General features: G+C 43.1%; 1 protein-coding gene across 8 annotated transcripts; it reads left to right on the top strand.

Annotated features, from left to right (window-relative positions):
• On the top strand, positions 1-27,467 carry SAP130 (Sin3A associated protein 130). Of its 8 annotated transcripts, none has more exons than XM_066598687.1 (21): positions 1-133; positions 3,082-3,184; positions 4,145-4,365; positions 6,209-6,367; positions 11,283-11,397; positions 11,955-12,082; positions 12,337-12,461; positions 12,567-12,714; positions 13,802-13,892; positions 14,393-14,497; positions 15,635-15,776; positions 16,074-16,195; positions 16,622-16,945; positions 18,593-18,770; positions 18,868-18,972; positions 20,287-20,597; positions 22,284-22,535; positions 22,676-22,801; positions 23,071-23,174; positions 23,266-23,379; positions 26,726-27,467. In XM_066598687.1, the coding sequence occupies exons 2-21, from the start codon at positions 3,088-3,090 to the stop codon at positions 26,882-26,884; spliced, it is 3,126 nt and encodes a 1,041-aa protein (XP_066454784.1). In that variant the 5' UTR covers positions 1-133; positions 3,082-3,087; the 3' UTR covers positions 26,885-27,467. The 8 variants fall into 8 exon arrangements, with proteins under 8 accessions (XP_066454784.1, XP_066454809.1, XP_066454813.1 ...); XM_066598712.1 differs by having other exon boundaries at positions 22,287-22,535; XM_066598716.1 differs by having other exon boundaries at positions 13,805-13,892.

A 27,467-nucleotide genomic window follows, 5' to 3' on the forward strand; every position in this document is an offset into this window, starting at 1 on the left:
GAGACCGGAACCGGAAACCGAAAGAGTAACTAAGAGAACGGAGCAGACGGTGGGCTCCGTGACGGTGTGGTCGTCGTTCCTTTTGTCGCGGCGCAGGGAGGACCGAGGAGCCGCGGGCCGTGTTCATCCTCTCGTATGTACGGCTTGTTTTCCCATTGTGGTTGGTGTAGAGTGAGCTGACACCTCCGCTGTGTGCTGCGGGGAGGGGGCGCCGCTCATCCCTGCGGCGGCCTGTGGATAAGTCAGCGGGTAGTACTGGCTGTTTTCCGTGCTCTCCCCCAGCTGTCCTCCATCACTGAGCTGCCAGCAGATTCCTGCCCGGGGTTATGGGGCTGCTTAAGTGGACTCTGACAGTTCTGCCTGTCATCCGTGCAGATACCCCCAGTACTGGCAACATGGCTGCAACTCCTCCCCGACAGCAACATAGCAGAAATGCAGCCAAAACGCACGCAACGAAATCCGACTTTTTAAAAAAAAAACTGACTGACATTGCATCCGCCCGTGTGAATGCGCGCTGAGGGTTCGTCCATACGTAGCAGGAATGGCAGCAGATGCGAAGGCACACAGGTGGATTTGCGTTGCGGAATCCAGAGCGGACTTCTCTGCATTCCACAGCGAATACCGCCCATAAACATCCTACTGAAAAACAACGCTTTTCCCTGTCGACGTCATGTGGTGTAACGAGCAGGAAGCAATTGCCATTTTAATATTTAATTTTTAAATCCCCCCCCCCTGCTTGCGGAGAGAAAACCGTGGCATGTTCTATGTCAGCGTGGGTGGCTTTCATTGAAGTCAATGGAGGCCGGCCGTTCTGCAGTCATCATTGCAAAAAGGTCTTGGAATCTGCGTCATTGATTAGCAACGGCCTGGTATAATCTGTACTGCGGCCGGACGGCACATCCGCAGAATAGATCATGAAGAATCCGGACAGGTAGGCAGGGGTCACCAGGGGGTCACCGGCCGGGCACAGGGGCGGCATCCGATTGGGCCTTAGAGTATAATAGGGTTGATACTTGAAGAGATCTCATTATGGCAGCCAGAAGTGGATTTAAAGAAATGGGGAATATAAAGGAAGGACGTCTCCTTCCTGCTGGATCCGTTTCTGGCTTGGATTCAAAAAGCTGCATCAACAACTGCAATAACTAAGTAATGCTGTGTGATGCCGTCCGCCGGGTGGCTGAAGCTCCTTAGTGTCCACAGCTGGAAATGGATCTCAAAAGGAATGTTGATATTTGACTGTCTTTATCGCTGTAACAATACTTCCTCCTACCGCAGTCCTTCACAGGTGTTGGAAAGAGCAATACCACCTAAGGCCTTCACTAGGATTGGGAGAGCTTAGAATGTGACAACTCGTAAGTGTGTAGTCACATCCTGGGCACCGTCTCCGGGACACTGGTCACCCTGGTATTCTGCGTCTGAACCTCCGGCTGAAGGTTCCTTTGCAGGTCCGGCTCAAAATGTTGGAGGAAAAAACTGGGCAGAAAGCAAATGGAACCTATCATAGTCAATGGCGTCCGCCTGGCACAGTTTGGTTTCATCCAGAGACCGAGCCGTTCAGCAGCGGGGATTCCCTCTCCCTGTTACCCAAACAGAGCAGGAACGTAGAATCCCCAAGGCAGATGTGAAAGCATACTTGTAGCATAAACAGGAGGGGTTCTTTATGCTGTATATGGGATAGTTATGCCTTGTGTGCTATTTGCTTTCTTCAAGGCCGCCTGCATATGTGCTGATTTTTGCTGCGGAATCCGAAGCGGGCATCGGCCTCCGGATTACGCAGTAAATACCGCCCATAGCATGCTATAAAAAAAAGTGATTCTTCACACATGAGCAGAAACCAATTGCAGTTTCCGCACATGGATGAAAAAAATCACAGCATACTCAATTTTCCTGCGATTCCTGCACGGATGGCTTCCATTGAAGTCAGTGAAAGCCGTCCGACCCGCGGCTCGTCCACAATTGACGTTGCGGATGGGCGCAGATTCCGGGGGAAAAACAGGAGTTTAAAAAAAAAAAAAAAAAAAAATCTATACTGCGCATGTCCGACAGCGAGCCGTGTGGACCATCCACAGTACAGATCAAGAAAAACAGGTACGCGCCGGGTGGATTCCCCGCAGGATTCCCCATGCAGAATCCGTGTGTGCCCGTGTGCATTCAGCCTTAACCTGTGAGCAGTACTTGTAGCAACGTACAGTGTGCGGTATTTCTTTGTTTTTATGTAAATTGACAGTATGGTCCTTATAGGGCTGGGTTCACATCTGCAGCAGGGACTCCCAGCAGCTGAACGCTTCTGTCCAGAGATGTACAGACTGTAGGTCCCACTTTATTATTTGATGCAGCACTTTAAAGTGCAGTTTATGGACATGTAAGCATGGCGGACGTTGCTGTGGATGTGAGACGGAATCCGCTGTAAATCCACACCCCACTCCTCAGTCTATATGGCACACATTTCAAATTTGTGTTGCGGGGAAATGGTACCCCTCCCCCCCCTCCATTTTGACGCACCTCCGATTTGGGTTTTCTACATGTGGATTAGCCCATTAAATGAGGTTAAACTGCAATGCAAATCTGCAGTTACATGTAGAATCCATTTCTACATCTATGTATTTGGTCCTTGGTGTAGATGTACAATCCCTTCATGGCCCACGCCACCCGCTGCGCTTTTTACAGATGGTTTACATTCAGACGCTGGAAAGGCATACGGACCTGATGCCGGCTGTACTTCGCTGTACACTTGCTGGCCAGGCACAAGGGTGATATACAGGTGCCTAACATGCCAACCCTCGCTCCCTCTCCGGTTATGTGAGCCTTGCTTGCCCTGTACATGGGATTGTTGTAGGGCACTATAGGAATTGACTAGGTACGCTGACAAATATTTGTAGGGGTTCCCCTGCAGCATGGGGATCGCTGGTTATGCAGCCGCTTTCTGTTGCTGTGCTGCACAGATGCCTGTATTGTATATGGGGAATACGTTCTGCTCGTGTTCTGGGTGCCCAGATTTATCATCTACATTAACAGATATTTGTCCTCTCTTAATTCTAGCAGATATTGCAAATGCCTTACTCTTCTCTTATTTCTTTGAAGGAGGACATGAGTTCGCAACAGTTCCCTCGTCAAGGGGCACCCATTGCCTCACCCCAGATTGTAAGTTGTGGAGCAGCCATTGGTCAGAATCTTCAAGGTACAGGTAATATTTTTAAGATGTGTGTTTATAACTGCTGTACTTAAAGGGTTTTTTTGGGATAAAAATATTGATGACCTATACTCGTGGGGGTCCCAATCAAGTGCTGCAGCCTCTTCACTGTATGCCAGCACAGCTCCATTTATTTCATAGTTGCAGTGACTGGTATTGCAGCTCAATGCCATTAACTTGAATTGGGATGGAGCTGCAGAAAGGCCATGTTACCAATGCCCGAGAAGAGGCTGTAGCACTTGCCCAAGTGCTGTGACGCCTTTAGATAGCCGATTAGAGGGGTTGCTGGGCGTCAGCCCCCTACAAATATGAGCAGCATTACCAGTTTTTAGGATAAGTCCCTGATAACCACTTTAAGTCGTTCCCTGTTATGTTCTAGAATCTTGAAGTTCCAAGCTAGCAGATTCGCATACACCCTTCATCCAGTAGTTCTGTATTTCATGTGTTTGTGTATTTATGCACATATCCACATCCTCTGTAAGCCTCCCAGTGCTTCTATAACTGATGTCAAGTCTCCCCATTGACTGAGCTTTGGAACTTTATTGCCAGCAGTTGAATGATCATGGACATTCTGGAGTTTAAGCGATATTTTGGAGCTGCCGCCTGGTCAAGCAGTGAACCTTACACTGACAACCTTAGTTTTGTTTGAGACGATTCTTTGTCATATGTCAATTTAACCATATTACTTAACCATCAATTAATGGATTAATGACATTTCAGTATACTGATGGGTTAATGGACAACTTATGAATTTAGTCCTGTGGCACTTACTCGTGCATTGTAAACCCCATTGTTGACAATGACTGATGTGAATTACAATCTTTGTAGAATGTGACTCTATAAGTAACATAGCCAATTTTTCTGAAGCATAATGGCAAAATTCTGCGTCAGACTATCTACATTGTATTTTCACTTTAGAAGCTGAATTTATTTATTTTTCCCCTTGTTCTGAAGGTGGTGATGAGCCTTTACGAGAAATGGAGTGTCAGTCACGTGACACACTTACAGCAAATACAGTTCTTCCCCCAAGGGATGACAAACAAGAAGCCGTGGTGGTCAGGCCCTACCCGCAGTTACAGATGGTACCTAACCACTCAGCAAGTCCCCTGACTATGACAGCTCAGTCTGCTCACCTCCCGAATGTCCCATTGGCCTTCTCTGAGAATATCTTGAAGGTGATCATCTTGTCTTTTCGGGGAAGGCGTTGCTAGTACGCTGTTTTTGGTTGATTTGTTATAATAGTGTGAAGAAAGAGAAATTGGTAACCTAAGTAGCCAATAAATGAAATATACATTTCACATAGGATCAGTGCACTGCGGGGTGATTACAGTTTGGTCAAAAAATAGTTTCTGCATCCTTTGAAACTTACTTTTTTGTTTGTTTTGTTTTTGTCTGACTGTTTTTAAAAAAAAAAAATGAATGCATAATTAAAGGAGTTGTTTCATGACAGGTTCTACCTGTCGCGCACACACCCCAGCTGTTGCCAAGTTCTGAACTGAATGGCAGCCTGTTTTCTCTGAAGTCCCATTGAAGTTAATGGCACGCTGGTGAGCTTGCGCAGCTACCTGCTGCCATTCACTTCGGAACTGAGATGTGGCTGGGTATCTAACAGGTAAAGCCGGTCATGAGACCCCCTCCCCTGCACACGGGCGGAAATTCTGCAGGAAATAGGATTGCATTAAAAAACGCAGTGCTTGGCAGACGGCCGCGATTTGTCCGCGTTAAATCACACGTGGAAAACAAATCGCGTCCTGCTCTATTTTTGTGCGGGTCTCGCAGAGGCCCGCACAGTAATGTCACTCCTGGGCCGCCGGCTGTGCTCTGCATATGCAACGGCACATCAAAGAGCCAGAGCCACCGGAAAGGTGAGCGCCACACTGGTCCCTGTAGGGGGTCGGGTCGGGCTTTATGTAAGTGAAAGAACGTATGGGACACATTGAATGTGCCACATGTTGGCTTTCATTATTAGAAGAAGGAAAAAAGTTTGGTCCCGGAGAACTTCTTAAGCATTAAATTATGATTGACAGATTAGGAACTTGTTAGGCAAAACAGTTCTCCCATTGTACTCGGACTGAAGAATCTGTGAATCGGACAGAATGATTCCCACATATTGAGCACATCAGCTGCCAGGACTTGTCAACCTGAATTGCCATGGGAATAATTTTTCTTTTCCTTTTTCAAGTAATTAAGTTTATCAATGGCCTTCACATTTATGGTGTCCGTGCTTTTTAAGAACACTATAATTTTAATTACATTTATAATTGTAAACAAGAAAACATGTGGCATGTATAAAATGGGACCTGGGTATCATTTGTTAAATTGGCTATTAATCACTTATGGAATAATTAGATCCCTTTTTCTAAGCTTTGGTAAAATGAGTTGATGGAACCAATTTGCATCCAACAGTCAACACCGCCACTGTGCACTAGTCTGCTATATGTCACGTTTTCTGAAGGTTTTCCATTATAACGAAACCTATTATCCTTTCACGCCACTAAAGCAGTTTGTTTGCGCCTTTCTAAGGGCTCCCCCTAACGGCCTGATACGGCCCTCTGCATCCATGTGAAAGCCCACTGGAAGCGAAGTGTTCTCACGTGAAAACAGCCTTGAATGAATACCCCGCCGTGGCTGTGACAGTCGTGGTAGAGAATCACGGAGTTCTCCCATTGTTTTCAATAGGACTGGCGCTGCTAAGAACAATGGGCGATATAGTAAAAAATTAGGACCTGATGTTCCTTTCCACCCCACCCCCGCATAGCATCATGGTGCTATGCAGGAAAACATCGCTAATGTGAATTAACCCACTCAAAAGGATGGGGTTCATATTTGTGCGTCTCGCAACGTACAAATCTCACGCGATTTTCTTGCCAGTGTGAAGGCGCTCTAATAGTCTAACAAATATTAAAAAAAGCCAGAAGAAAGTGTCTACTCTTAACAGACTAACTTTTGTTTTCTAAAACTTGTAATGTAAGCATCTGAATCTCTTGCAAGTTGTACATTATTGATGTCTTCACACAGCAGCCTCTGAAGCCAACTATTCCCAGCAGACCCATCGCTCCTGCACCTCCCTCTGCCCTCTCTGCTGTTCCAAAGGTATCTGGGCCAGTGACGGTCACAATGGAGAGTGGCCTTCCTCAGCCTTCTGCTATCCCTGTGGCCACTATTAGTGGACAGCAGGTAAGTCTCTAGTATTGCTTACAGTGTGTTATATGATGTCCATGTTTGAATTATTACACACCTAGTGGTTTTTCCTTTTGCCTACTGTTATGCTTTCATTTAATAGAATATGCACATTTTTTTATACTAAAATTATATTTTTCTTTCTTAATTAGTTACAATTCTGTATTGTATAAAATTCACTATCAGATGAGTGTAATTTTAATCTGTATCAGTTCTGCGTTTCACAGACCATTATACGGAGGTAATGAAAATCTACATGGGTGTATTTTTCGTGGATTAATTTTAAAATTCAGCATTCACTACTTTTCATCCATTTTGAATAAAAAATACAACCATATTAGCCAATGGAAGGTGATTACAATATATATGCATCCTTACATTGTCAGCATTTGATCCCTATTTGCCTCTGCATTGAATACTGTTCTATATTTGCCAGTAGACAATAAAATAAGACATCAAATACAGTGACATACTAAGGACATACAATTACAATGTCATCTGTAACACGTCCTTATTATGGACATAAATGTGTTACAACTAGAGATGAGCGAACGTACTCGTTTCGAGTAATTACTCGGACGAGTACCGCCATTTTCGAGTACTTCAGTACTCGGATGAAAAGATTCGGGGGGCGCCGGGGGGGAGGGAGAGGCGTGGCGGCACGGGGGGTAGCAGCGGGGAACAGGGGGGAGCCCTCTCTCTCTCCCTCTCCCCCACCCCCCCACCCCCACTCCCCACTGCTAACCCCCGTGCCGCTACGGCGCCCCCCGAATTTTTTCGCCCGAGTACGGAAGTACTCGAAAATCGCGGTACTCGGGCGAAAAAGGGGCGTGGCCGAGCACGTTCGCTCATCTCTAGTTACAACTGGCCTTAAGACTATGGACACCTTTTGAACACTTTTTCCCCCTCTGGTTGTTTTAGTTTGTACTTTTACAAATTAAATATTTGCAATTGATTTCCATTAACAATGTTCGTTTTTGATTTGTGCAGTTTGCTTTGCAAAGCTATAAGTGCTGTCCTCATTACATCAGATTGCTTTTTAACTACTTTGTTTGCCCACATTCACAGCTCCTAACGGCTAATCTAAAGGCCCATTTACACGCAACGATTATTGCTCAAGGTTCATTAAAGCGATGTCTTTTGAGCGATAATGGTTGCGTGTAAATGCTACCATCTTTAGCTTTTCTGCCAAACTATGATTTTTAGTTCAGCATAAAAACAATAGTTCGGCCAGCCAGCCAGCTGATGGTAGGGACTGCGTGCTGTGATTCTCCATGGGAGCACTGATAACATTGTTTTCAGCTGTTGTCCCTTGGGAAAACAATGGAGCTGTATGCAGATGACAGACCACCCGCTGTTATCTGCATACAGGGAAGGGAGCTACATTTAAATGCAAATGAAGCTTATGAGCTGCTAATGGGCATTAGTAGCTATGCAAAATGATCGCTCAAAACTGTCACTCAAACTCTCTTTTGAGCAAATTTTGAGCAATCATCTTTGTGTGTAAATGGGGCTTTAGATTTAATCTTGTTTTATATGTTTATTTTGTTTTATTTGGGGTATTTCTATTTCAAACACGAAATTGAGCAATAATTGTCCGGTGTAACTGCAAAAAAAATTGTTTACCATTTGTTCACTTTTTGTTATTTTTGACTTTCAGTTAGCATAAACAACATCGCTTAATCCCGTGCTTCTCGCAGCATGTAAATGCTCAGCGCTTCACATAGGTGAGCGAGAAGCCCGCGATCCAGCGGTGAACTGTTCCTGTAGCACAGGGGAGATTAGTTGATGTTCCATCTACTTTCTGAGAGAGAAACAGATACAAAATAGGAATTTAAAAGTTCAGCCTTCTCAACATCATTCTTAACCAATTCACCATTTTCATCTTGTAAGCATCCAATAGCATCTTTGACTTTTCTTTTGACATACCCCCAAGATCATTTTTTTTATTGCTTTTGACCTCTTTTGCAAGCCTCAATTCATAATTAGCTTTAGCTTTTCTGACACTTGCCCTACAGTTTCTGCAGACCCCATTATATTTTTCTTTAAATATTTTCCCTCTCTTTCCATTTGATAAACATATTTTTCTTCCTTTTTAACGTGTGTAAGTTCTGCGTTCATTTATCCTGGTCTCTTTAAATGCTTCCCATTCTTCCTTTTTTAGGGATTGTTATCGATTGTGCTTTGGGAATCTCATTTCGCAATATTTCCCAACCATCTTGGACATTTCTGTCCTTAGGAACATCCAGCCATTGGATTCTTCCTGCCTTCTCTCTGAGTCCATTAAAATTTGCCTTTCTGACAGACCTTGAGGTTTGAGTTTTCTCAGGTCTTTCTCCCCTTTTTATGCAAAATTCTAGGCTAACACGATCACTGCCTCCTAAGGTCCCAGCCACCCTTACTTCCTCAACCATTCGCTTCCTGTTGGTAAGAATTAGGTCCAAGATAGCGGATCCCCTTGTTTTCTCTTTAACCTTTTGGAAGATAAAGTTATCATAATAATCGCTGTCGTGCTTTTTTGAGAGCTCTTTCCCATCTGCCTCAGTCTGGACCCGTGGCTTTAAGTCTGACACAATAGCAATAGAAAGGGGGACGAGGCAGGGACTGCCTTTTATCACCTATTTGCGTGAGCTATTGAACGGTTAGCATCTATGCTCAGAGCAATTACATCAAGGGGATCCATATTGGGGGACAGGAACACAAATGCACTCTATATACAGATGACGTATTATTACTTTTCTCCTCCCCTCTCAGTTCTCTTCCCAACATATATTCTGGACAAATTTGAAGCTATGTCAGGCCTTGGAGTCAATGATGCCAAAATCGCTGTAAATTTAAATTTACCTCTGTCCACGCTTAAACGTTTGAAACTCAATTTTCGCTTTCAATGGGTCATAAAGAGCCTTCCTTACTTGAGCATACATCTTACAAACTCTTTCAAGACAATATACCAAGCTAATTATTCCTTCTTGATCAAAAACTTAGACCTGAATACATGGGCATCCTACAATCCCTGGCTGGGCAGAATCCATTCCATCAAAATGTTGTGGCTCCCAAAATTTCTATACCTCTTCCGAGCTTTGCCCATTCCTATCCCAGTTGTAGAATTGAAATGTTTACACTCTAAACTGATGACCTTCATCTGGTTTAACAAATTTAGACTCATCTAACAGTCTAGCCTATATGCACTTCAGAGCGTGGGAGGCCTGGGGGTCCCCAACATCATAAAATATTAGGCACCACAAGTTACCTCCATTTTCTCTTGTCATGATGAACCCCAATGAGTAGCAATAGAGACACCGGCAGTTACTCCCCACCTCCTCCCCTTCCTCAACTCAAAGGTGTCTTTTGGCATAGAACAGAACATAAAAAAAGCAATCGTGAGCTACCCCGAGCTGCCCAGCTTTGTTCTCCATACCCCGCTTGGAGTGCTCATTTACAGCGCAAGATGATCGCTCAAACGTTGAGTGATCACCATGCGCTGTGAGCGGAGGATGCAGAAGACAAGTGGGATGTCCCCGCTTGTCTTCTGCATCCTTGGCTCAGAGCGCCCGGCTATATAACAGCCAGGCACTCCAAGCACAGAACAGCTGGATGCAGAAGACAAGTGGGGACACCCCACTTGTCTTCTGCATCCTCCGCTCACAGCGCATGGTGATCACTCCACGTTTGAGCGATCATCTTGCGCTGTAAATGACACGACGATTATCGCTCAAAAGTCGCTTAAAAGACATCTTTTGAGCGATAAATGGGCCTTTACCCTACCACCTATCCCACTTGCTCCTTCTGTGTTTTTCCTACCTACTTAGTCTACGCCCCCATCTGTCATTTTCGTTTCGTGTCTGGTCTATTCACGTTTCTAATATTCTGTTTTATTAGGGGTTAAGACACTGAGGAAATGGCACCTTGTTTATCTTACTTTTTACTATTATAAAAGAAAAATAATTGGCTACAAATCCTCTAGTCAATGTATGGAATGTTGTAACCCCCTGACTTTATGCATGAAAGTAATGTTGAAAGTCTCGATTTTTAAATATTTTTTTTTTTGCCTATTTTAATATTTAATTTTAAAAACTTTGCTAACCAAATGTGAATTGTGCGGTCCCTGCATAGCGAATGAGAGAGGCTGAACTATTGGTGTTTAAAACAAATAAGCCAGTGATGGGTTTTATGCCTGCAGCAGCTGAACAAGTAAGTGAACGTTCATTGTTCAGTTGTTGGTTTGCATTCAGACTGAACGATTATTGTTCACTTTTGTGTGAATGATGGGGCCTTTACAAGGAACGATTATGTGATGGAACGAGGACAGAATGCGATCGGCCTGTATTGTTTTATAGCAAGCTGAACAGCCCAAGTATGCACATATATTTTACTTCATTTTTACTAAAACAGCAACTGCAAATCTTCTGTTTGTAAAAGTGCATGCAAAACATTAAGGCTGGCTGTCCACGGGCGATGCGGTATCTCGCGGCGAAGCTCTGGCGCAGGAGCCGCGGGCGAATCTCCACCGGTTAGCCCTATCTAATAGATAGGCTGACCGTGGAGAATCGTGGCAATTCGCAGCATGCTGCAAATTGCCCACCGCTCGTGGAGAAACGCAATGATTCTCCGCTCATGGACAGGTGCCGGCGCTTTCCATAGCAATGCTATGGGAAGCGTCGGCCGGCGTGATTCGCCAGCGGTTTACCACCAGCGAATAAACTGCCGTGGACAGGGGGCCTTAAGTGTTCAAAGGGATCTTGTGGAGATGTTCTCCCGCACCTTAACTTATCTTGATTATTAGTACTTCAAGGCCATTCATGCTCGTTAGTTTTTATTGGTCTGCTTATTTCTATACGTTCAATAACTGAAATGGTAGATTTTTTTTTTCTTAAATGACTGACTGCCTTTCTCATTACCTGATCACTTCTAGGGTCACCCCAATAATCTGCATCATATAATGACTGCAACGAATGTTCAGATGTCGATAATCCGCAGCGGTGCTCCAGGACCACCTTTGCATATTGGAGCCTCCCATCTCCCTAGAGGTAATATCAATAAACTACATAAGCAACTCAGATGAGTATGGATGACGTTAGGCTGGGTTCACACTGCGTTCAAAATCACTTCCATGGTTTGTGTCACAGGGTTTCATTTGGGTACACCAAACTGCTATTTAAAGACCATTGACTGCAGTGAAGTAAACAGCTTTCATTTGTTTCAATTTACTTTGGAGGTCACATGAGCATAGTTGGGGAAATATGTTCCTAGTTTTGTACTTTCCTAAACCACTAGTTTCTCTTGCTGTATGCACCTAGAAACTTACTGAGGCTTATGGACTTTATACTACAAAAGTTCCGTATCCTTCTTGTGGACAGAGGAAGGAACAAGCGTGGAACTGTTCAGCTTATACTATTCGGTTATAATCCTTGGTTTCCCAATTTAGATTTAGCATTGTGTTACTTGTAGCACTAAAAGTAATGGAATTAAGTAGCAATTCTGAGTCTATAGTGTAATGTGGAAAATAACTGAATCATCTGTACCTTTTAATGCTGTATTAGCAAATGAGCTATTTGCTGTTCTCATGTTTCTCTTTTCCTATTAGGAGCCGCTGCAGCTGCAGTGATGTCCAGCTCCAAAGTGACCACTGTTCTAAGACCAGCCTCTAACCAGATGCCCTCTGCTGCAGCTGCACAGTCAGTAGCTCAGCACATCATCCACCCCCCTATACAGGTATGTGCACACGCTTGCTTGTTTTATGTAACAGATTAATTATTTTGGGACTATTTGTATCAGAACAGTGTTTTTTTTTTTCATGAGTTATCTAACATTTTAAATGTCGTTAGAATTCACTTGTGCCTTTCTCTCGCCAGTGTAGTATTTTGCTTTCATAGCTGAATGTTTAAACCTCTCACTGCTTTTCCTGACTGTTTTTAACATGTGAATGTTTTCAGTTCCTCTGTTGAAATCTTTGCCTTTCTTTACAGTCACGTCCTCCAGTAACCACCGCAACTTCGGTCACACCAGCTGTAGTAGCCACAGTGTCCGCTACTCGAGCACAGTCCCCAGTTATCACCACCACTCCAGCACACGCTGCAGAACCAGTTCTCAGGTACAGTGTTTTGTTTGTTTTTTTTTTTGTTTTTTTTTATATCCCTAAACTCTGTTCTAGTTATCACTGAAATGACTTTTTACTCTAATCTCTATTCCCACCTAGACCAACTCTGTCAATTCAGCAACACCCTCCTCCTGCAACGATCAGCATTCAGAGACCTGCCCAGGTGCGTGATACTGGAACACGCATTACACTGCCCACGCATCCTGCTTTGGGAGCACAGAAACAGCAGTTGCATGCAATGGCACAGGTACTGTAGCCAGAGTGCTTTGTCCTTTTTAATTTGATCTTTAACACTGTGTGAACAGATCCTTACAGTCACTATTGGACTAGAAAACTAGTTAACTAGTGTAATTAGAGAAGAATTGTAATATTGAACCCACAGCTCCCAGGTAATGGGCCAATCTGGCGAAACCCCCTCCCCCCCCCCCCCCTTTTTTTTTTCTTTCTGCCACCTCCCCGATTGCTTGTCACATGCTGTATGTCTCTTGTCTGATACTTATCAGACTCTATCTTGATATGAAATTTCTCCCTGCTGTCTTTCTCTATGATCTAACATTCCCATGATGCATGAGCAGAGCATCACATGACCAGCTGTGCAATACTGCATTACCTTATATATTCACCTAAATAAGTTGCTGACCATAATTATACAGTCGTGAGTATGAGCTGTGATCTCCTCTAACTGTGAGAGGAGCCTCTAATCATCAGTAACTGTGATAGGTAGGTCTGTGCCCCCTTCTGCAGAGCATGTGGTAGGGCGCATCACAGGCACTAGGCTGACTGGTTTTAGAAAACGTAAACCCAAGTACATCTGAGCTGGTCAGAATTGAGATCATATGCCCATCTGAGGAGGAGGAGGAGGCCAGGGGTTTTAGATTGACAGGAATAACTAAAGAAGGTAGTACTAGTTACATAATGAATGAAAAGGAAGAAAAAAAAACTTCACAGGAGTGGCCTTTATAAAGATGAAACAATTAGTTCTAGGCATCTTATTTGCGTACAGCCTTTCTATGTTGTAGGAATTGTTTGCAAAACTGGATCTATCTGAAATAGATGGAGGATGGGGAAGTTTCCAGGATTTAGCAATACTTAACTGTGCGGCCAGTATTCTGTGACTTACTACTACCTTTGCATGATGAGTGATGTCGGTGACATCAGGAAGACAGCGTGCCAGTGCTGGGCTGGGGAGAAGCCATCATAGAGCTAGACTAGGGAGACTGTAAAAAATAGGTAGTCCGTACTTATTTGTATGGCATTTTTTTCCTAGCATTGAGTCACAATGTTGTGCTTTGAGTATTTCTTTTAACAAATTCTGCTCTTTATTTCTTTGGTAGAAGACTCTCTTTGGCACAGGAAATCCAGTAGCTGCAGCAACTGTGGCTCCTATTCTGGCAACTAACACTCTGCCATCTGTAACCACATCAGGTAAATATTTATTTTGGCATAAATGAATGCTGTGTACCAGTATAAAAAAGGTTGTGTGTGAAATTGACATATTCCTTACCTTCCAGCACTCTGTAGTTACCATCTGTAAAAATGAGCTAAAACCTCTTGTGTAATAGGAGAAAAAAATGTATATAGAGATTCAGGGAATGTAACTGCAGCTTCTCTCCTTCAGTGTGTCTGAGATGGCATGGTATGAGAGACAGGTAGCAGGGGAAGACGCCTTGATTGGCTCAGTGCACACGGCACAGCTCCTACAACATACCAGAAATAGGCTGCCCCACAGCAAGGGAGGAGAGAAAAATGAAACATGCAGAGTTAGGGAAAAAAATATAAATGTCATGTTGCTCTACATATAATATACAGCTACCTAAGTAGTGGTTGGGTTTTTTCAGTAACGGTAACTATGTTTATCGCGACAGGATGCAGAATGACTTGTAAGTATTGCATTTAACTTCTTGACTTTTTTACTCTTGGCACAGGTTCTACTGCCCACACGCAAGTCTCTACAAGCACCATTGTCACCATGACAATGCCTACTCACTCTTCCCATGCTACAGCAGTGACCACTTCCAACATTCCTGTGGGTAAGTACATTTGTGTGTTTGCTATCTTTTGTCTTCCAGGAATTTACCATTGATGACCGATCTGCATTGGGGTCAGAGCTGGTAAGCATCGCTCCCATTTAAAATTAATGGTAAAATGCCTTCTGTTGCAATTCATGTTCTGACCCGATGCGAATGTCTGTCTCTGCTGCACTGACAGCAGGATGGAGTATCGACTGATCAGCAGATCCTCCTTCGATCAACTGTTGGTGACCTATCCTGAGGAAAGTTCATCAATACTAAATTCCGGGAAAACCCCTTTAATTCTTTGATGTAATGAAAGAAAGTTCCAAACCTCCCATAAATGGTGTAAAAAAACATATTATAATATATATATCTTTTCCAACTTGTTGCCATTCTTTTTGTTGTAATTACTTCTTGAGCCATCTGTCATTATTCAAAGTGGTGGGTTAGAAATGACTGGGGTGAAATAAGTAGGTGGAAACGAAAACCGCATTTACATGTAACGATTGTCGTTTGAACTAATAACTTAACGGCTTTTTTGTTTTCAAAAGCTGAGCGTTTACACCTAAAGATAATCGTTTGAAATCCTCGCCATTTCCCTCATTAGCTAAGTAAACACTGTATACGTTTGCCCAGGTGGGCTTGTGAATCTCTCAGGTGAAAGTTTTTAATTAGTGCGAAAAAAAGCCATTGTCTTCTGCTGCATGAGTCATTGTGCTTAGCTGTCAAACAATTACACCTGCCCTCTAGTCATCCGAAGACTGAACAAATTCCATTTAAACCTAATGACAAGCGAACAAACTACTGACTGTTTTCATGCCGGCTGGAGCTCTGCGATAAACGTCAAATGAACGAATAGTGCACGATGGCTTCACGTTTACACGTAACGATTGTGGCTCACTGTCGCTCGTTTGAACGCATTTTGAGCGATAATCTTAACAAAGATCTTGTGTCTATGGTCCTCTTAATGATAACTTAGTGCACAGCAAACTAACATAAAAGAAAAAGGTTCCTAGTGTCAGAAGCGCCTACACCAGAGGATAGTATATTCCTTCAAATTGACCTGCCATTTATGGAGGACCATATCATCTAATTATTGTTCTTATCTTCTATGATGCTTCTCTACTTTGTTAATTAAGCTACTTTTTTTTCTAGCTAAGGTTGTCCCACAGCAAATTACTCACACTTCACCTCGAATACAGTCAGAGTATGGACCTGAGAGAAGCAATCTGATACCTATTCCTGGTCACAGAGCCTCGCCCAATCCCATGACAATGGAGGCTAGGAGTGAAAATAGGTCAGTTCCCATCTCCTGTTTTATACCACTTCTAACAAATTAAACACTATTAACACTCCGTATATTGCTTGACTGTCTGACCATGTTTGAACATATGTCTCCAAGGCTTGTCCTCAAAGGGTCTTATCTCTTAAGCACTGGCATAACTATAGGGTATTCGGTTGCACCCGGGCAAATCCGATCTTTCCATTTTTATTTATGTTTCGTCTTGCTCTTCTGCAGAGAGTAATGTTAACAATTTTTGGTCATTGATGTATGAACATATTTTAAAAATGTTCTTTATCTTTTATTTCACAGGCCACCTGTACCAGTGCAGTTACAATACTTTCTACCCACATATCCGCAACCTGCCTATCCGTTAGCTGCTCATACTTACACACCCATAACCAGTTCTGTATCTACTATTCGTCAGTACCCAGGTCAGTATATGGAAAACATTTCTCCCCATCTCCAATCCTTTTCTGACCCTTTTTTTTAGTTTTGACATCTAGAAACCATTGCTTTACGGTCCAATTACTACTTATGATAGAGCAAAAACCCGTGAATTTGTCATAAATGTCTTTGGGTAGAAAACCCTTTAAAAAATGTTTGTTTTCTTTTCTCCCCCATACTTTTATAGATATCTGACAGCACCACATTTTTCCCCTCCTTCTATTCCCATGAGTCAGTAGTTGCCACAGAGCAAAGGGTCCTATGTCATTATTTACTACTTTTTTCAGTGATGAACTGTGGATTTCTCTTGTGTCTTCAGGCTATGTGTTTGTCACAGATAGTGATGTGACTGTTCTACACTTTGTAACTTGACTCTGTTGTACCACCTTTTGTTTATTTGTATACACTTTTAGTTTCAGCTCAAGCTCCAAATTCTGCCATCACAGCCCAGTCAGTGGCCTCCACAGTCCACTTGAATCCTATGCAGCTGATAAATGTTGACACATCACACACACGTCACATACAAGGAATTCAACCCGCCCCAGTCAGTGCACAAGGTATGCAGCCTGCACCTTTCAGTGCTCAAGGAATTCAAGCTACTCCGATTGGTACCCAGGGAATCCAACCACCTCCAATTAGCAGCCAAGGAATCCATCCTGCAGGGTCAATCTCCACTCAGGGTGTCCAGACCTCTTCAGTGAACTCTCAGCAAGCTTCAAGTGATGCAAAGCCTTCTGGTATTGTCTTTTTTGTTTAGTTTTTTTTATTAACTGTTTGTTTAATTTTGTAAAATATTTTTGACAGTGTCTTTTGAAAAGAGACAAGGTGTAAATAACTGGTTACCAAACAATAGAAAATAGTGCAAACATAGTCCTATATGTAAATGTGTTTTATATGTTGTAAACAAAGTCTGGAAAGGTCAGGGCACAGACAATTAAAGGGAAACGGTTACATTGGAACTGCAGTTGGATCTACAGGTAGCATGTTATAGAGCGGGGAGCTGAGCAGATTGGTACAATATATTTTATTTAAAGGGGTTGTCCCGTGAAAGCAAGTGGGGATATACACTTCTGTATGGCCATATTAATGCACTTTGTAATATACATCGTGCATTAAATATTAATCGTGCCTTCTCCTTCCATTAGACGCGCTTGCGCTGTGCGGTCTTCTGTTCTGTTGAATTGGGCCGCTCCGGCGTGCTCGCGCCGCCGAAGTCTTCTGCGCATGCGCAGACCAGCTCTCCGGCACGAGCACACCGGAGAAGCCCCATTGAACAGAACAGAAGACCGCACAGCGCAAGCGCGTCTAATGGAAGAAGAAGGCAGCGTTAGTCGGCGCCATGGAGACGGGGACGCCAGCACCGGAGGAGGTAAGTGTATAACTTCTGTATGGCTCATATTTAATGCACGATGTACATTACAAAGTAGATCTGTCTGCATTTCAAATGTGAGTTTCCTTTTAACACTCTGCAGCAGTGTCACAGTTGTACCTATATTTGTGCATCTAAAAGTAACTTATTGATGGTCCCATGTAACCCATCATTTTCACTCCAGGGTTACTGCACTGCCCAGAGTGAGGAGAGTGAATGAAGCGCTGGTCGCGCAAACCCTTCTTTCACCTTAAATGGGACTACGGATATAGCCAAGTGGCATCCGCTTGGATGTTTCCATCAGCCCTATTGAAATACAAGGAGCGCTGACTATGCATGCTTGGCCAGTGCTCCATTCACAGTGACATCACTATGGGGTGAAGCGGCCCCCACAGTGATGGGCATAATGGGACGCTGGAATCCCGTTCTGCAGATCAGCAGAGGTCTGAGAACCACCACCGATCAGTAAGGTATTCATTATCATCCTTAAATATATATATCTTTTTGTGGGAGGAATTTTGTGGTAAGGTGATAAATAAGGTTGTAGATATCACAAAAAGTCCTGAACCCTGGATCATGAAGTGATGTCTCTGGGGAAAATACGTAATTTGCTCATAACCAGGTTATATACTGCAGTTCACCATATAAATAGACTCTTAGTGAACATGTCTACTTTGGCTCTCATCTGAACACTTTGGCTCTGTGCTAGGGTGTCCACATGTCCAAATATTGTCTTGCCAAATTAGATTGTATTTGGTTCAATTGTATTATTATTCAAGTCAGCGCATCTTCTTATTTTGAACGCTTTTATTGATTTGGTTTTGTATGCCTACAGTATATTTTTAGTGTCGCTGAAAAGTGCATATTAGTCTGTTATCCATGAATTATGTAGCCTCTAGCATATGCATTTTGATGAAAGCTTTTATAGTGTGGAATAGAAGCATGAGACATGAATCTAATAATAATTTCCATAGACTGTCTATTTTACCATCCCGGTTACTTTTTATCATTGCAGTTGTCCTTCCAGAAGGAGCCACGATAGTTGCCAATCCCTTGAATAGTGCTTTCACTACAGCACCACCAAGTGCTACAGTCATGCAGGGTCACAATCAAAGTCCAGGTATTGGTAGTGCCCCAGCCCAGGGCTCCTCTCCACGGCCTAGTATCTTGCGCAAGAAGCCTGCCACTGATGGGTAAGTTAATACATTTCAACTTCTTTCACTTTTTATGGTCCTATTGTAATACAGTTGTTGCCATGTATAATATTTTGCCTTTATTTCCCACTAACAGGTTGTCTGTTCGTAAAAGCCTTATTCCTCCTCATCCAGGAGATGCAGTAAGCCCTCGCCATGACAGTGCTCTGCGGAGCACCTCCGCTTCCCCTCGGCCTGCTGGGTAATTTCATGTTAATGATTAAGCTTTATATGCAAGCAAAATAGTTCTCTAGTGCCACTTATAGTTGGCTACCTTGTTAGTCAATGTCCAAACCTTACATCTGCATATCTGCAGGTTGTATTACCACCTTCCAAATCCCTTATAATACATAAATAACTGAAATCCCCTTTAGGGTATATTTAAACGGGCGATGTTCCTGTGCAAATTCTGTCTGGTTTTGAGATGGACAGAACTCGCTTGGGAAAAGAACCCATTTATTTGAATGTGTTAATTCACACAAGCGACCGTTCACTTGGACTAAGAGTTTGAAAAATTGCTGCATATCTTATTTATAGGCAATTCTTGCTTTAGAACTGCCCATTATTTTCTATGGGAGCTTTCCAAAAATGGATTGCACTCCTATACTATTGCCATATGTTTTATTATTGGACCCAAATGCAGTTTTTTTTTTTTTCTGTGCTTGAAAAACAGATGTAAATTGCTCATTTTTATCACAAAAACGGATCGTACAGGGTGAAAATTGCAGCTAAAACTGACCACCCTGATTTCACTTTATGCATGAGTTTCCCTTGCTAGACTCATGTGTTTCCATGTAATATCTGTTTTCAGATATCTTGGTGGTCTGTTTTGTATACTGCATATACTATATGCTTAGGAACAATTACCTTATTGCTTCTGTGTCATAATTTTAAGGCCTTGTATAAGGATCGCAAGTTATCCTCTATTCACAGAATAGTAGTTAACTTACGGATCAGTGAGGGTCTCGCTATTAACGCTTTAGTGACCAAGCCTGTTTGCGCCTCAATGACAAGGCCAAATTTTGGAAACCTGACGTGTCATTTTAACATAGAATAACTCCGTTAAGGTTTTGCATATCCAACTGATTCGTACATTGTTTTTTTTTTCTCCACATGTTGTACTTCATTTAGGTGGTAAAAATAGACCGATAGAATTTGTGTATATTTATTAAATGTGCCAAAATTAGTTGTTGACGGAAGCCTGGAGCTGTTACGTCCTGGCCTGCAGGGCTTTAATCCCCAGAGGATACATGTTTTTATGTCCTCAAGAATTAAAGCCCACTTAGGCAGGATGTAAAAACACTATGGGGTGGTCACCAAGGGGTTAAGACTCCCACCAATTCCCTGTCCCCCGTCCTCTTTACTGCAGAATTACTAAGAATAAGATTCACTAATTTGGAACCCCTGTATTATCCAGAGCAGTAAGTCTGTACATTATAAACTTAGCTTTGTTTATCCTAATAATATTAGAAATTTGGTAAAGTTAACAAATATATATATATTCTTATCCACACAGTGCTAAACCTAAAGCTGAACTTCACATCTCTGTGGCACCGGGAGTGACTGGGGATCCGGGCACAGGCGGTGAGCAGCCAAGTGCAGCTGCATCTCTCCCTTCTTCTCATCATCCTGCAGCTGCTGTGCCCAGCCCTCCCTCTCAGCCTGTGCCTGGACCTCTCCCCAGCAGTATTCATGTCCCTCCGGCCGCTGTCCCTACCTTATCAGCACCTCCACCTCTTCTGAGCAGTGCACCATCTGGAACGGCTGTTCCTGAAGCTAAAGTGAAGGAAGAAGTAGAACCAATGGACATAACAAAGCCAGTTTCAGGTATGCAGTTATCTTTTTAATAACGTCATCTGGCCCAGGGGGCAGTCATCAGAAAAGTTTGTATCTCGTACAGTAAACTGGACAGTGCCGCCTTCCAGATCTCTCAGCTTAAGAAATTGGCCTAGTTTTATTGTGAGTTATACTGTTGATTGGAACTGACATGAACAATTAAGGAATATACATATGCCTTACCCTTACTTTTTGAAGGCAGACATTCCAGAATTTTTCTCAATTGCACTGATCTCCCTTTAAAGGAGAGATGCCTAGTGGTTACGAGCAGTTTAAGGGCACCCCTGAACCCAGGCCTCCAGTTTATTTCAGTTTCTTGTCTGTGTTGTCGCTGACCTCAGCGGAACAATGGGGTAGGTAAGTGTAACCCTTACATCCATAGACTTAGCGGGCCAGCTACTTTTTAGCCCATAAGCTTGGCTTATAGGGCTAAAAAGTAGATGATAGATTCACTTTAAATACACAACAGAATAGTGATGTCCGCATCATCTAGAGTGACAGCCAAGTAGAGCCTGGCATTGCACTGCTCCACAACTCCAAACTCTATTTGCAGTGGCCTTTTAAATGCATGTTTATTAAGCGGCGCAGACAGTAGCTGAACTTTTATGAATAGGTTTAGTATAGGGGGATAATTACTAGAATTTAATTGTATTCATTCGAAATGTTTTCTGATTGATGTAATAAACATTTCTAGGTTCAAAACAGTTTTCCGTTTTATTTCCAAATTTTAAATTTTAGCCATGTTTACACTGAATGACCACTTTATAAGTGACACCTGCCTTTTTACAACTGGAGCTTCCCTGTATGGAAATTAAATCTGTGAACCCCCCAAAGTGCAGCATAAAATCCCAAGACCGTTTCAGTGTGAATCCGCATTGGAATGGTTATCAATGCTAGACTAGCCGGGACCAGTATTTCACTGCCAGCCTTGTGGGGTTTTCTCATGTAAAAGGGTGGAAAGTATACCAAGAATGGTGTGATGAGGAAGAACGAGAGAGAATCCTGTGGATGTAAACCACTCTACGATGAAAGGGTTCAGAGTAGGATGTTAACGACCATTCTAATGAAGAGGTGGTGCACAGATAAATTGCATCAAATACAATGCTGGTGCTCTAACTTGCATGTCCAAATGCACTACTGCTCTTTCCTTAGCATGGATGGGCTATAACAGCAGATGACCAGTTTGATTGCCATTGATCAAAAGAAACATAAAAGCAAGACTTAAGTGGGTTAAAAAAAGCACAAATTGTATCACTGAGCAGTGGTAAACATCGTCTGATCAGGTGAATCTAGATTTCTGTTGCACCATGCTGATGAGAGAGACAGAATTTGGTGCAAGCAGCATGAATCGATGAACCCTTCCTGTCAGTTGTCAACAGTTCTCTAAGTCCTCTGATACCTGTGGATGGATGCCCCGACAGTGTAAGTCTGCATGTAGTGAGCTGTACCCTAGTGGTGGCTGTAGGCAGGCAGAATGTTTGGTCTGTGGTGATGAGTAGTAAGCAGAATAGAGCGTACCCCTGATTGCCACCCTGAGAACAGTTCCACCTGTACTCCCGTGAGGGCAGCCCTGACCTTTCTAAGCATCTAACGTGAAAGTTTGTTTTGTGAATGAATATGCGGAAATGGTTATAATATTTTCTACCTTTTTTTTGTTTGTTTGTTTTGTCCTACCAGCAGTGCCTCCACTGACTTCAGGATCTATCTCTTCCCCACTTGCTTTGTTAGCCAATAACATCTCTGTTGCTGCTGGTGAATTGCCACCAGGAGCTTCACCTCGTAAAAAGCCTCGCAAACAGCAGCATGTCATATCTACAGAAGAAGGTGATATGATGGAGACGAATAGTACAGATGAGGAGAAATGCCACTCTGTAAAACCTCTGACATCTCGTCCAGAGAAACGCAAATCCCCACCGAAAGAGTACATAGGTATTGTCTGTCCTTTCTTTTGTGCGGTTTTCTTGGAGGTTGTGTCCTGGTGATTAAATGTTCCGAGTGCTGCCATGTTTACTTGGACGTCTGTGCTGAGGAAATATAGCAGTAATTTAAGCCGTTTGTTTTGTTTTCAGATGAAGAAGGTGTACGTTATGTCCCAGTTAAGCCTCGGCCTCCCATTACTCTTCTGCGCCATTACCGCAATCCTTGGAAAGCTGCATATCATCATTTCCAGCGTTACAGTGACGTACGAGTTAAAGGCAAGTAACTAGAAGGAGCAGGATGCATAATATGTGACTGAGGTATCCATGCTTGTAATAAACACTGCAGATGTTTTGATGTAGAAGACTTGCAGTCATTCTATACATACATTTTGTATAAAACAATCTACACCTTTTGAGGCCAAGACCCAAAATCCCCGATTCGGTTTGTCTGTTAAAAGGTCCGGCACGCTTCAACTTGGAATTCTAGTAGCACAGAGCAACTGTTTTTCATCAAAAGCTGATATTAATAGGATGTTTCCTTGTAGAAGAGAAGAAGTTGACATTACAAGAGATTGCCAACCAGAAAGGAATTGCTTGTCGGGTGCAAGGCTGGAAGACTCATCTCTGTGCAGCTCAACTCCTCCAATTAGTGAGTGTTGTAGTTTCTAAAGCTTCCTAACGTTTTGTTGCCTTTTACCTTTTGATTTGAACTCGCATTCATGCCTACATATCTCTTTTAGACAAAACTAGAGCAAGATGTGTTTGATCGCTTAACTGTGCTACAAGAGGGCCTTATTCCTAAAAAGAAAACTGCAACAGATGATGATTTGCACAGGATCAATGAACTCATACAGGTGGGCTGCTGTTCTTTCCATACATAAAATTGTTTCAAAAATGAGCAGTATGTTTTAGCCTTGTATTTTTTTTTTCTCCTCTTTTATTAAAAAAACTGTTTTTTATAGAGTTTTCTTATATTTGTAAGTGCTAATCTTTCTTGCTAGTGGCATCCAGTTGATTTTTAGATGGCTGGCTAGTTACATCTACTGTAGCCAGAGGTGAGCACAATGGACCTTCACACTGTTTTGGGGACTAGCTTGGTCAACTAGAACACAAAATTCGCTGCGTATTATTAAGACATGTTAGCAGAATTTTCAGCTGCTCGTGTTCTGGGATTGAAAGTACTATTGGGCTTCAGCTACCTCCTGGGCAGTGTTCCGGGCAAAGGCCAATAAAGACAGGGAGCGGTACTATAATGCTCTGGCTGATGAAGCTGAGGAGGGTCTGAAGTCAAACAATCTAAGAGCAGCATACAAAGCAGTTGCCAGAATCCGAGGGTCCTCGGGGACCAGCCAGCATACGCCAATCCACAAATTTGATGGCAGCCCTTGTACCAATTATGACGAGACACTTCAACGCTGGGGTGAACATTTCTCATCCGCCCTAAACCATCCACCGGCTAACCCGTGCCATGACCTCGGTGACCTCACATCCTTTGCTGTGGATGACCATTCTGTGCCTACGGATGCTCCGTCACGGGAATAGGTCCGTTCTGCTACCCAGAAAATTAGATACGGACGCGCCGCCTGCTCAGATGGCATTCCACCTGAACTGCTGAAATATGCAATTGAGCCGATAAGCACTGCTTTACATCAACTATTTCTGCGCGTCTGGTCTTGTGGGAAAGTCCCCGTCGAATGGAAGGGGGCATCCTCCTCGCCCTCTACAAGGGGAAGGGCCCAAAAACAACATGCACTAGCTGCAGGCCGATAACATTCCTCTCGTTCCCGGCAAGGTCTTCGTGCACGTTCTACTCTCAAGAATACAATCACTCCTGACCTCCAAGCGGAGACCTCAGCAGTCAGGCTTCACGGCAGTCTGCTCCACCATGGATGCTATACTCACTTAGTCTCCTCTCAGAGATACATAGAGAATTTAACAAACCGCTCCTTATCACGTATGTCGATCTTAAGGCGGCGTTCGACTCTGGAAGGCCTTGCGTGGCATTAGCGTCGCCACATCCCTTCTAAACTTACTAGAAGACATGCATCAGGGCACATCCGCCAAAGTCCGAATCAACGGTTCAACCTCTGCTAGTTTTTAAACCTCGTCTGGTGTTCGACAAGCTTGCGTCTTGGCTGCCGCACTCTTCTGCAGGGCCATAGACTGGATTCTTCAGCCTATTGTCCAATATAATGGGGTCACTCTTCCAGAGTACCACTTCACCGACCTGGACTACGCCGACGATGTCGCACTCTTGAATGTCACATCTAATAATTTGAGACACTCATTGGAACAGTTCGATTTTTGAGGCGTCCTGTCTTGAGCTTCACATCTCCTGGCAAAAAACCAAGCTGCAGAGTTTAGGAGCTGGCGCAATCCCTCTGGACCTAGACACAAATGGCCGGAGAGTTGACGCTGTCAGTGAGTTTGTGTACCTCAGAAGCATTCAGCACACAGATGGGAGGGTGCTTCCGGACATCCTGCAGAGAATGGCACTGGCAGCCTCTGCGATGAGGTCCCTGGATAAACTCTGGTGGAGGCAGAACATAACACGCAGGACCAAGATTTGATTCTACTAGACTTGCGTTAAGCCAATATTATTGTACGGTTCGGAGACTTGGACCTTGCTGTCGCAAACCACTGAGCGTCTGAAGTCCTTTCACATGCCATGCCAATGCCAGATTCTCTGTATCCGTTGGTTTGACTTCAGCAGAAACTGAAGATACAGGCTTGCACGGGGCTTGAGTGAATCACAAAAACAATAACGAGGAGGCTACTTGCACTTTTTGGTCATGTTGCACGCTTGTCAGAAGCTGTTTCAGCCCACAGTGCTCTAACCACAGCAATTGCTAGGAAAATCGTGAGGAGGCCCCCCTGGTCGTCCACGGTACTCGTGGGTGCAACAGTACCTCCTCCGACATCAACACAGAATGGAACAATGCTCTCGGTCGTTGTCATTCTAGATCGGCGTACGGACCCTCGTCGTCCAAGCGAGATAACTAACCAGATAACTACCTCCTGGCATTTGGATATTAAAGCTCTATATACATGTATTTCATATGTTATAGAAATAATTCTGCAGTGGCTGCTGCTTGTAGGCTTGTTGCTCTCACGCTTAAGGTCCTTTTACATTGACAGACTTTGTGGTCTAATTTGAGCACTGATCAATACCCATGTTGATCCGCACTTGTTTCATTTTCCTTCACAAAGGCTGAGAATAGGCTTATGTGTGCGAGCAATCGTACAGCCAGCCTATGTGGAAGAACAATTGAAATTACATCTCTCCATTCACACGGGCCTATGTACAACTGATACAGCAGGATTTTCATTTGTTGGTTCTTTTACCCAACCCAATTGAACAAACGCTCAAAAGAACGTTAGGGCCTGATTATACATCCGTGTAAAAGGACCATTCGAGAAGGTACTTGTGCTCTGACTTGTATGTGCTCTAATGGTCTGTGAACGGGGCCTGTTGGGGACCTTTCACAAATGCTACAAAATTCACTGTGGCCAATTCCACTCCTTAATTCACATATCTTGCATGGAGATTTTGGATGCGAATTTGCCAAAAAATTTCTACAGATTTCACCCTTAGCAAACCCACATGCAAGGCATGATGTGTATTCTGACGTGGAATTTTCCGCCACATCTGAAGCCGCCCTAACGGTGCTTTCACACACAACGGAAAAAGTCTGCATGTCTTAAGCCGGGCTCAGATTAAGATAATTTGCAGCAAGTACGCAAGGACATTGCGTATTCCCAATCGCCATACATTATCTTGGCATGTATGCGTTGCAGGGTTTTTTTTTCCTCGTATGTGCAGTTTGTGTGACCTGCAACATGGCCGCCTATGGGAGTTCGGTACAGCGTATTCCATGTGTGAAATAGAAAATACTAACACGGCCGTGTGAGCCCGACTTAGATGGATTTTGATGCGGATTTGAAAGTGAATTAACTCTGTTTGGCAATTCTGCATCAAAATCCAGATTTTTGATAGAATATTCCACAGCATGTGAAAGCACCCTAGTGGAACAACACCTTTACTCTATTTTGTTTTTTGTTAATGTGGCTTTTATATTTGCTTCTTACAATTTTTATCTTTAACCCTTTGCAGTCAATTGTCATTGTCCCACAAAAGCATTAGAATGAGTTATGTGTATTCTTCATCATGTGCCTAAATGTAATTTCTTTTTTCTGCAGGGTAACATGCAGCGCTGTAAACTAGTAATGGATCAGATTACAGAATCCCGGGACTGCATGCTTAAAGTACTTGACCACAAGGACCGTGTCCTAAAATTATTGAACAAGAGTGGAACATCACGCAGACTTTCAAAAGTGAAACACAAAGACAAAGTGTAAGCGGAGGACGGATCACTTCCAGTTTACTCAAGACCATTGCATACTTGCTGCTGTTCACAAGGGTTGCTCTAGTGACAGCCGACCATCCACCTAAAATGTACATAAATTTTTTTTCTTTTAAAGGAATGAAAGGGGAATGAACCTAGTTATGATTCATTCCAATATTCTTGGCCTGCTTCAGGACTCATAGATGTTTTTTTTTTTTCACTCCCTTTTATTTGGACTTAAAAATCCTTTCTCATGAGGAAACATGTCATTTATTACTTGGTGCTCTGTATGGGAATGGATTTTTAGTGTGTGTGACACATGCTTGTGTATAGTGCTGTTTTTCCCATAAGCGCACACACTTCAAAAGTGATTATTTGTGCTCAATGTTTTGAAGAGATTTTTTTTTTTAAGGCACCATACATTCAATTGCAGAATCTGTTATTGTATTGCTGTTTAATGTAGTGCCCTAATTATATTTGTGTCAGTGTTCAGAAGGAAAAAAAAAAGTATGTACATACCCTCTACATTTCATTTTTATGTAACTGCTTACGCTTTCTTCTCTAGTATTTCTATAAATCCGTGCTGGACAAAATGA

This window comes from Eleutherodactylus coqui, chromosome 1, assembly GCF_035609145.1.
Source record: "Eleutherodactylus coqui strain aEleCoq1 chromosome 1, aEleCoq1.hap1, whole genome shotgun sequence".
In the NCBI taxonomy this organism is placed as follows: Eukaryota; Metazoa; Chordata; class Amphibia; order Anura; family Eleutherodactylidae; genus Eleutherodactylus; species Eleutherodactylus coqui.